An 11675-nucleotide genomic window follows, 5' to 3' on the forward strand; every position below is an offset into this window, starting at 1 on the left:
AGAGATAGAGAGATAGAGAGATAGAGAGATAGAGAGATAGAGAGATAGAGAGATAGAGAGATAGAGAGATAGAGAGATAGAGAGATAGAGAGATAGAGAGATAGAGAGATAGAGAGATAGAGAGATAGAGAGATAGAGAGATAGAGAGATAGAGAGATAGAGAGATAGAGAGATAGAGAGAGAGATAGAGAGAGAGAGAGATAGAGAGAGATAGAGAGAGATAGAGAGAGATAGAGAGAGGCGCTTCCTAGGTATAAAACCTAAAGGGAGCCCCAGAGAGAAAGGGTTATTGGGGTGGAGAAAAGGGCATAACCCTGCATATAGCACAAATAGAAAAAAGAAATGAAGGATAAGACCACCCTGTTAGAAACAGGCTAATCACCTTCAAGCCACCCCAAAATGGCGTCTCACACAAAATAATAAACAACTTTATTGGAAAAATAAGTAAGGGTAAAAACTCAAGCGGCAAAAAAAAGTGCCTAAAAAGAGAGAGGTTCCTGATAAGTAGCTACAGTTGTGTATCCTAATAGCAATCTCGAATGTTTGTAACAAACTGTGACAATAATGTAAAGTATGGATACAATTTAGCAATGTAGCTCAAATGTAGCAGGCACCAAGCCCCACATGGTTAATAATTAAAATGCAGAAATCAAAGGATAGAGGAGGGCATAGTTTAAGAGTGAAAATAAAGTGGAAATAATCAAGTAAACCTGATAGAGGTAATATATACAGGTAGTATCACCATTAAACCAAGACAAATGTAGCCCAACCTCCCTTTGAATAGAGTACCAGAGTCTCAAAGCGACTCCTAAATTGAGAAGTATAGTATCCTGCTAAATAAGTTATGTCAGTTCGAAGTATATATCACCATGGTAACCCATGGATAGCCCAACGCGCGTTTCGGCGGTCCAAACCGCCTTTCTCAAGGGCACAAAGTAAATAAAAGTAAAGTGAAAATCGACCGCATTTAGGTTCCCCCCCCCCCGCAGTCAATTTAAATGTCCCCTCGTACCTCCCATCCGACATGATTGGTCACTGACGGCCAATTGGGTAATTCCTCTCAGTAGGAGGGGTAGGGAGGACTGCACATGTCATCCGTGCTGCGCGCATATCCGGAAAAACAGTGTTGTTCATGCGCATGTCAGAAAAGGAAATTCAAGTGCGCATGTCTATATCTCGGCAATCGCGCATGCGCAAGAACTTAGCAAATTTGTATTGCGGGCGCATGTCTATCGACAACGCGAAAAGACTTAGCTGTAGGAAGTGAGTCACATATAATTATTTTTCACTTCTATAGCAGTGGCCGGTATGAAACAGACCACTGGCTAAGACTCTAAGGCGAGAGTCAGGGGAGGATAGAAAATAATAGTAAATGGTCCAGCTGCAAATATATGGTATATGGAGACTAAAGAGAGGATTTCATGACAAATTAACTCAAAAAAGGCTGGGAAATAATATATAATAAGGTTGGGTATAATATATACAACAAGTTAGGAGATAATGTAAAGTATTTAAACAAAATTTAACCCATTGCATGCAGCATATTTAAAAGCATGCCAAAATAACTCGATAGCATATGTAATATGACATGTTTACATTAAATATTGGTTCCCATGTTTATATCTTTTTTTTTTTCCTTCTTCAGTTTTTAGAGATTAATCTCTTATCTAATCTCATAAGATCAAGCATTAGGCTGGTAGAGTAGGACCTGCCAAGAATGGGGTACATTGACGGTGTGGCAAGCTTATGCAATATATTATCATATAATGTAACTAAACCCACATTATTTTTTAGGTGAGATGTTTTTAAATAAAACTATTACAATCTCTAAGATTTGAAATCATTGTTTAGTGAATAAGCGAGTGCGCTGGATTGTGTAATATACAGAAAATTACACGCACGCATATACATACAATGACATTTAAATTGTATATAAACACAGCATGCTTGGCACACCAGTGGTAAATATTTGTAGAAGGTGCTTTTTTTTTTTTTTTTTTTTAGACACTTGGTAAAAGTGGATAATTAAAGTTCTGACTAAAATGCCAAATATAGTCCCTGTTGGCGAGCATGGATTAGTAAACAATGATTTCCTCTACATCACAGGTTGCTTCATGTCCTATCTGTACACCTTCCAAAAAGGTATTAAAACATTACAAAAAAATAAAATAAATAATACTCTCACATCCCCCTAAGGATCCCTTCCTGATAAAATCAATAGCTCTAAGTTCTATCTTTCCTCTCCCACCTCTCACCTTAAGGTTCATTGTGAAACTGGCTATGACCTAGTATTGTTAAACAAAGAAAACACTAAGGGTCAAAAAGAAAATCACCATTGTTTAAGGTTATCTTGTCTATTGTACCATTCAGTTAGGCAGCTTTTCATTTTATAAGTGGTAAACAAATTAATGGAATGGGAACAATACATAGAGAAAGGTTACATTTTACAGATAAGCCCTGTGGGTGCCTTCTATACGAATGAGAAATCAACAGTATTTGTCTAATAAACAATGATTTTCTCCTTAGAAAATTATCATTTTAAGAAGGTAGTGCTAGAGTAGAATGTGCAAATTAAGTAAGAATAGGTAATAAAGGAATCGATCCTACATGATATGTTGACCTTTCTCTATGGAACATTTAACAATCCCTTTTAATAGACTATGTAACCAGCACTAAGCTATATGTTGCACAGTGTTCCATGCATTTAGTACAGTATTACAGTCACCAAATTAAACGGTTAAAGCTTATTGTAGTGGAAACTATGCCAGGAGTACCCAGGCCCAGTTCCCAGGTAAAGGGGAAAAGTGGTTAATGATTGTTTCTTCCCTCACATGGGTCCCTGGTTAGTTGTGATGCTTCCAATTGGTCCTTTGTCCAGCTTCCACAAAGCTTAAAGTGCCCAGATATGGCTGTGTGAGAAAGTTTCATGGGACAGAAGCTGGGGCTGTAGATCTTTAATGGCCAAGAGCTTCTGCTGGCCACTCCCAGGTCTGACTATGAGTGTCATAATGTGCAACAAAATTGTACAGAAGTGACATTAGCCAGCTTGGAACTAGAGCTGATGACACTTCAATGTATGTGCAGCACTTAATTTTGAAATGCTGCACATACAGACTCCAGACACCATAACCAAATCACTTAAGTGGTCATTGTGCTTGGAGTAAACCTTTAAACTCCAAATAATAGCAAAGTGAAACGTAAATGGCAAAATATAGGCTAAAATGGCCAAGATATATATATATATATATATATATCACAGGTTGGCTATTTTAACCTGAATCTTTCCAGTCACGTTTTAATATGACACCATTCCATGTTTATGGAATAACCTAGATGGAAAAGTATTTAGTAACGTAATATAAAGCTACTGGCACTAATTTAACCCCTTAAAGGACCACTATAGTGTCAGGAAAACAAACTGGTTTTCCTGGCACTATATGGTCTTTAGGTCCCCCCCACCCTCAGGGTCCCACTCTCGCCGGGCTGAAGGGGTTAAACACTTACCTTTCTCCAGCACTGGGGAACTCTCCTCCATCTGTCATCATATCAGCGCCGAATGCGCATTTAAAAACAGTCCAAAGAAAAGCATTTCTCACTGCTTTCCTATGGACGTCCAGTGTCTTCTCACGGGTTTTCACAGTGAGAAGCTCAGTGAGACAGCCACTAGAGGCTGGATTAACCCTAGTGTAAACTGCTATGTTTACAGCTGCAGGGTTAACACTAGATGGACCTGGCCCTCAGACCACTTAATTGAGCTGAAGTGGTCTGGGTGCCTATAGTGGTCCTTTAAGGGCACGGCTCCAGAAGTAAAAGGCCATCATGATGGAAACTTTCCTTAAGGGGTTAATAACATCCTACATGAAATGATCTCACAGCATAGAATCACAAACCATAAACCCTGCTTTGTTTGTGTATGTATATATATATATATATATATATATATATATATATATATATATACACACACACACACACAGACAGACACAGACAGACACACCCCAATGTAGTCACCATTATTTAATAGTTCAAATCTTACAGGTTGTTGGATGTTCATAATTTTCGTCTCACTTACAATTTTACTCATTATGCCGCTAAGATGCCAAAAAAACAAAAAATACAAAAGATTAAGCATAACCCACACTAGTTAGAATACATAGCATGAATCAGACAGCTCCCTGAAATCAGTGAATTTGACTGGTTATGATCAGGGATTTCCCTCTAGGTATACCCCAGTAGCAGTTAACAATAAACAGCACATCAGATGACAGGACCCCTATGCCCTCTAGTACAGCCGTGTAACCTTCATTCCCACAGACAGACAGACAGACGGAGTGCAGGCAGCAGCTGAAAAGCCATTCATTTATGCAGAAACATTATCTCACTGTAACCATGACAACACACTCTGACCCTATAATGATGCAGTCATGGTGACAGTAAGAGGTTGCAGCCTGTGCTATGTGTGTGTCAGTGAGATACACAGAGCATTGCGGTATGTATCTCAGTATTCCATCATGGAACACTCACCCTGGTCCTGGCTGCATACAGTAAGTGGCTGGCTGCGAACATGCTGCTCATCTAGTCTCTGCTCGAGCTGGAAATCGAATGTCAACCCAGCGCAGCCATGGGGATTATACAGCCATAGCGTCGCCACCTGATGACGTCACGCAGCCTTCCTCCCAGATCCCGGAAGTGCTGCAGATTGGAGTGGCCGCACAGTAGTCCTGCCGGCCGGCCGGTCGGTCTCGGGAGCCGCCCTTAGGGCGCGGCCAGCGCTGCCAACTCCCAAACTAGTAACACCCACCCTGGCTCTCTGCAATAGGTTTAGTTTGCAGCATTATCCAGTGACCCAGAATGACAAGGTTAGCCGAGCTGCCCTCCATGCCGGCTGTGTGTGAGAGAAGCTCTGCGAGGCTGTATGAGAGAGAAGAGCTCTGCGAGGCTGTATGAGAGAGAAGAGCTCTGCGAGGCTGTATGAGAGGAGCTCTGCGAGGCTGTATGAGAGAGAGAAGCTCTGCAAGGCTGTATGAGAGAGAGGAGCTCTGCAAGGCTGTGTGTGAGAGAGGAGCTCTGCAAGGCTGTGTGTGAGAGAGAAGCTCTGCAAGGCTGTGTGTGAGAGAGAAGCTCTGCAAGGCTGTGTGTGAGAGAGAAGCTCTGTAAGGCTGTGTGTGAGAGATAAGCTCTGTAAGGCTGTGTGAGAGAGAAGCTCTGTAAGGCTGTGTGTGAGAGAGAAGCTCTGTAAGGCTGTGTGTGAGAGAGGAGCTCTGTAAGGCTGTGTGTGAGAGAGGAGTTATATACGGATGTGTGTGAGAGAGAAGCTCTGTAAGGCTGTGTGTGAGAGATAAGCTCTGTAAGGCTGTGTGTGAGAGAGAAGCTCTGTAAGGCTGTGTGTGAGAGAGAAGCTCTGTAAGGCTGTGTGTGAGAGAGAAGCTCTGTAAGGCTGTGTGTGAGAGAGAAGCTCTGTAAGGCTGTGTGTGAGAGAGAAGCTCTGTAAGGCTGTGTGTGAGAGAGAAGCTCTGTAAGGCTGTGTGTGAGAGAGAAGCTCTGTAAGGCTGTGTGTGAGAGAGAAGCTCTGTAAGGCTGTGTGTGAGAGAGAAGCTCTGCAAGGCTGTGCTGAGCTTGTGTGGTGGTTACAGCTGTAACTGTGTATATAAAATCACTAGCACATCTCTCAGCAGTGACACAGCCACCATGGCTTCCTAGAAACATGGAGTGGTTATGGTCCTTGAAGTGTTCCTTTAAAGCAGTGGTTCCCAAACCAGTTCACCCAGCAACAACACAGGAACTGGCCATTCGATGAGGACCGGTTTGTGAACCGCTGCTTTATTTATTAGTGGCATTTATAAAGCGCCAACATATGCCGCAGGGCTGTGCCATTGAGGAAAAAGACAATATAAATAGACCAATAATAAAGGTAGAGGGCCGGCAGCTCACAATAACGAGCTTGATGCCCTTAACGACGCATGACGGAAAATTTAAGTCTTTTACTAAAGTTATAAAACAAAAAGGAAGTAGGGATGCAAAGTGTAAAATGAACACTTCTAAGGTGCAGATATAAAAATATATATACAACCTTATAATGATGAAGTAAGCGATATCTGTATAAAATAAATAAATCGCATATAGTGCATTACAGAACCAAAATATTATGACACGCAAGATGATTGTATGGAACTCACAAGATTGCAATGTAAAACAGGCCCATCATCCTCAGTCAGGCAGGATTTTTCGTATATTTAAGTATATATGGAGTAGCAGACTTTTCGATGAACTTGGAATAAAAGAAACCAAATGATAGTGCAGACAGAAAATTATATCGAAAAAATTTAATGTACAAATGCACTTACAAAAGGATCCAAGTAAAACAGCATAAAATCCACACTAAGGTGGTATCAACAGCATCAAAGTAAGTCCCCAAGTGGTGTAATCCGACGCGTTTCGTCTAGGTGACTTCCTCAGGGATTGTGGTTGTTCCATTCCAGGGGTCGCCATTTAAATCTGCCGCCGAAATTGCCGAGATGTGATGCACCTGTGTGTTTCCATCTTCATGTGCGTTTCAGCTTGGAACGCACTGAGTGTATCCTGCGTCACTTCGGTTTAGCAATCAAGAAAAAACTTCTATGCGTTTCAAACTGGAACGCATACGCGAGAAAGGAACCCCTCGGACACCAGACTACTACATAGTAAATTTAAAGTGACCCAAAATGAAAGGGTACATACTTCAACAAATAAATATAACTATAAATAAAAATAAATATAAATAAAATAAAAATCTAAATCTAATAAAAATCTAAATGTATATATATATCCAGTAATATTGGGACACTTTTTCCATCTGTATATCATGAATACATTTTATTATAAAACAAGACAGTATAAAAAATGAATAATTTATAACACTCCAATGAGATTATTGTTACTCCCAAAAAGACTTCTGTGGACTTAAGAGACAAGAATTAGAAATCACAAGAAGCATAAACATATTGGTATATTAATAATAATATACAACTTATACATAAAAAATATACAAGTAATATATAAAGAAAAAAGGCATATAGTGAACAGAGACCAATAAAAAAGACCAATAAAAAAAGGGGGAGAAAGGAGATAACCCTGAGTAATCAGATTAATCCTGTGAGGTCTATATCCATATTAAGGCCTTTTTTAAGGGTACCTAAATTATAAATCCATTGTGCTTCTTTTTTATTTAATAATATGGATCTATTTCCTCCCCTCCAATTTTTTTCGGCTTTATCTATCCCGATTGCTGTAAAATTCTCCCATGAAAAGGCCGGACATGTGTTGCAGTGTTTTGGAACACTGTGTTCAGTTTTATTGGTGCGGATATTGTAAAAATGTTCAGCTAATCTAGTATGCAATTTTCGTGTAGTTCTTCCTACATATTGTGCACCACAACCACATTGTAGAAGGTAGATGGCAAACGTAGTGGAACACTGAATAAACTTTTTGATCTCATACTTTTTATTTGTATAAGTAGAAAAGTATAGGCGTATTCCCTAGCTTAGCAAGCTTCGGGAGCGCCAGGAGGGGGAGTACTGCAGCTGTTGTACTGCTTTAAATAAGTGTCTAAAAAAATAAATGGGGTGAAGGTAAAGCCTTCATTGAGGCCTTTGGGGGCTAATGTGTCGAATTTGTAAATCCAATAACATTCCCTTCTTTTAAGGGGATTGGATTTACAAATTCGACACATTAGCCCCCAAAGGCCTCAATGAAGGCTTTACCTTCACCCCATTTATTGATTGATGACTACCCCCACTGTGTATATATGTATATAGATTTGTGTTGTCCAGTCTTTAACTTAGGCCTTTTTGTCAACAGATATTTCTTGCTGTACAAGTGAAGAGTGATTTACCGGATACCTATGTGCCAGCATTCTGAGTGACCGCCCATCACCCATTCCACCACACCTCCAGTCCTGGTACCCCCCCCCCCCCCCCCTCCACCGTTGATCCTGGTTGGGTCCCTTAGGAATATAAGTGATTACTTATCTTTACCGTAGGATCCTTCCCACCCTGTATATTATAAGGTAACCTCTGTTCGCATCCCATCCTCTATAGGTAAGAGGTCTGCCAATACTATTCACAGGGTTCAGCAACACGCAGGTCTACTATAATAACAGTGCCACCCACGGCACAAATCTATGATGAATGAGGGAGCCGTATCCTTTCTCTTTCCCCTTATTGTAGCATGATTTCTGCTATACACCAGTAAGGGTGCTTGCAGTCCTACATTCCTTAAATCCAATACAGGACTCTTCGGTACACGTAAAGTGATTGGCTTCAGCCTCCACTGACTATGGGTTTGTAACCCATGATTCCGTGTATTTAGGGGGTTAAACCAGGCTTTGGAGGTGGCATAAAGGGTTAAACCGTACAAACCGTTTACACATGGGGGAGGAGCTTTCCTTCAGTCAGCCGATGACTGACACTCTCCCTACGCCCGCAGACCCGCCCTGCTGACACCCACGTGGGCGGACACACGGACCAATGACGGACCACACGGAATTTTGGCGCAAAGAGGCATGACACGCCCAGCGCCGGGATTGGTCACTTACACTGCCGGTCTGGGCATTTAAACCCAGCAAGGCACAGGAGCCGGTTCACCTTTGACAAAGGCGCTTAAGTAGCACCGAAACGGACGTTAGGTCGTTACCTTTTCTTTTAATTCACCAGCACGTATTGATGTGATCACTGGGTGAGGGTAGTGGGTCGATGCCTCAGCTAACTGATGTTAGAGCTTTCTAATATCAGTATCTGACTACTGAACAGTGTAGAAATCTTTTTCCTTCCACAGCAGACTCACCATAGCTCCTAAAAAAGAAGGGGCAAGCACTGCAGCAAGTTAGTCCTGTCAGCCTTCGATAGGATTTGGGCTGTTATAAGAGGAGTTATCTTTTCTTTCCTGCAGCAGGCTCATGGAGTCCGCACTGTAATTGGAGCAATCCACTGCAACCACTCATTTTGCCCTACTGTTGGGGTATAACATTGTATCCCTAGCAGGACAGGCGGCAACTCTGTGTCCCTCTAGCTATACAGGGATACTGTGTTTCCTAGTAGTGGTTACTTGGGATCAAGTCACCTATTTCCTCTTCACAAATAGGTCTCTCTACAGTCTGATGCTAAGGGATACAAGTCTCTAGTGCATCACTTAACACTAGCAACTGGATTATCCCTGCTACAGCACCAGGTTCAATGTATGTTACTGATTTAGTGTACAGACCCACCCCAGTGTGTTTATAATGGTGGCGGTACATTAAGTTTTATTTGTTCATTTATTTTTTCATTTGGGATCATATTTTTAATGATACCCTCGATTAAAATATTTTAGACCATTATTTAAAGCAGTACAACAGCTGCAGTACTCCCCCTCCTGGCGCTCCCGAAGCTTGCTAAGCTAGGGAATACGCCTATACTTTTCTATTTTTGTATATATACAAGGGTTACCCCCTACTGAGTCCTGCAGACACACTCTAGTTCCCCCCTTTGGGAACCTAGCATTTCGGTGCCCCTTTGTTTCTTATTTGTATAAGTACCTATAAAATCGTGTGTTGTTCTTTTTTGAAATTTACAAGTGGAACATTTTCCGCAACTGTAGAAACCTTTTAAGTCAAATAAATGAGTATTGCCTTTTTTTGTATTTAATAAACTCAGTGCTAACTGATTTTTTAGATTTTCTGCTTTTTTATATATTACCGTAGGTTTTTCAGGGATTATCTTTCCTAATATGTCGTCTTTCCTCAATATGTGCCAATGTTTTTTCAGGATTTTTTCCATTCTTTTAGCCTGAGAATTAAATCTGGTGATGAATGCATATTCAAATTTATTATTAATGTGATTTCTCTTTTTGTTTTTTTGTGGATTGTCTTGATTTTCCAATAAGGATTGTCTCTCTAAACTTTTTATTTTTTCCTCATCCTGATTCATTTTATCTAGATCGTATCCTTTTTCGTAATATCTTTTTTTGATAATCTGGTTTTGTTCTTCAAATGTAGATAAGTCTGTACAATTACGTCTTAGACGCATCATTTGGCCTTTAGGCACATTTGTAAGCCAAGGGCCATGATGTGAACTAGACTTATTGATAGCTGTGTTACAATCTGTGCTTTTGAAAAAGGTTTTACTTTTCAATTGTTCTCCTTCAACATAAAGGGTAAGATCTAGAAAATTGATAGATGTGGCATGTATAACTGATGTGAAGTGTAAGTTGTAATCATTATCATTGATGTTATTTATAAAGGATACCAGTCCCTCTGTTGGACCTTCCCATATAATTAGGATGTCATATATGTAGCGTCGCCATAGGACCAGACCGCCCCCAGCCGCTCCATCTATCGTGATGGTGTTGGACTCCCAATGGGACACGTACAGGTTGGCAAAGCTCGGGGCGAATCTAGTTCCCATGGAGACGCCACATAGCTGCAAAAAGAAAGTGGAGTTGAACCAAAAATAGTTCTTAGTTAGTACAAAATTGATACAGTCAATCAGAAAATCTATCTGATGTATGTTTAATAACTGTTTCGAGACCAAAATCTCTTTTATAGCTTTTAACCCCTTGCAATGGGGGATACTGGTATATAAGGAGGAGACGTCCACAGTGGCCATAATATAAGAGGGTTTCCACTCTATTTTTTGAAGGTCGTGTAATATATGTCTGGTATCCTTAATATATGATGGAGTCATTAGCACATAAGGTTGAAGAAAAAAATCAACGTACTCGGATAACCTGGAAGATAAGGAATCAATCCCACTAATGATGGGACGTCCCGGAGGATTACTTAGATCCTTGTGGATTTTCGGGAGGAAATAAAATATTGCGATTTTACACTCTGTGTTCAACAAATAGTCAAATTCTTCTTTTGTAATTATTTCTTTTTCCATCCCGACTAATAAAAGATTTTTAAGGTCTTGTAAAAATGTTGGTGTAGGATCTTTGGATAAGATTTTATATGTAATAGAATCTCCTAGGAGTCTATTGGCCTCTGTCATATAGAATTGTCTGCTCATTATAACTATCCCTCCTCCCTTGTCGGCTTCTTTTATGATCAGATCAAAATTGTCTGTCAATTGTTTTATTGCCTCTTTTTCTTTTTTGGAAAGATTAGGGGTATATTTATTATGTGTGATTTTTTCCAAGTCATCTTGGACGAGTTCATTAAATAATTCCAAATACTTGTTTTTTTCCATATGGGGATAGAAATTAGACTTATTTTTCAATTTTGAGTGTACTATTGGTAATTGAGATGGTTCGTCATTTTCAGGAGTGTCTTTTTTATTTAATGGAGATATTCCGATTTGTTCTTTTTGTCTTTTTTCAAAAAATCTTTTTCTGGTCAACTTTTTTAGAAATATTTGGTTGTCCAAAAAAAGAGAGAAAGGTTGTGGATTCGTGGCTGGAGCGAATTTCAAGCCCTTTTGTAAAAGGGATAATTGATGTGAAGTAAGATCGATATTAGAGATGTTGAAGATGCCTTCACCCTTGTTCACAGGATCTATTTCCTGGATAGAGGAGGGTAATCTTCTGTTTCTATGTAGGGTCTTTTTTTGTTTGGGGATCTTACATTGTGCAGTCGATTGCGGGTAGGTAGAAAGTGTGTATTTCGGTTTGGCACCTTGTCTAAAAAAATATCCTGATTAGTAGTATGTCCTTCTGGCTGAGAC

The 11675-nt window shown here is 40.1% G+C and overlaps 1 protein-coding gene across 1 annotated transcript in view; it reads right to left on the reverse strand.

The window, feature by feature from the left end:
• Positions 1-4689, reverse strand: part of BOLA3 (bolA family member 3) — an 11101-nt gene extending 6412 nt beyond the window's left edge. Inside the window, exon 1 of the mRNA XM_063448676.1 lies at positions 4525-4689. Coding sequence (XP_063304746.1) covers positions 4525-4575 — 51 coding nt within the window. The 5' untranslated portion in view covers positions 4576-4689. The remainder of the gene's footprint in view (positions 1-4524) is intronic.
• Between the last annotated feature and the right edge of the window lie 6986 nt (positions 4690-11675).

Source organism: Pelobates fuscus, chromosome 3 (genome assembly GCF_036172605.1).
Source record: "Pelobates fuscus isolate aPelFus1 chromosome 3, aPelFus1.pri, whole genome shotgun sequence".
Classification (NCBI taxonomy): domain Eukaryota; kingdom Metazoa; phylum Chordata; class Amphibia; order Anura; family Pelobatidae; genus Pelobates; species Pelobates fuscus.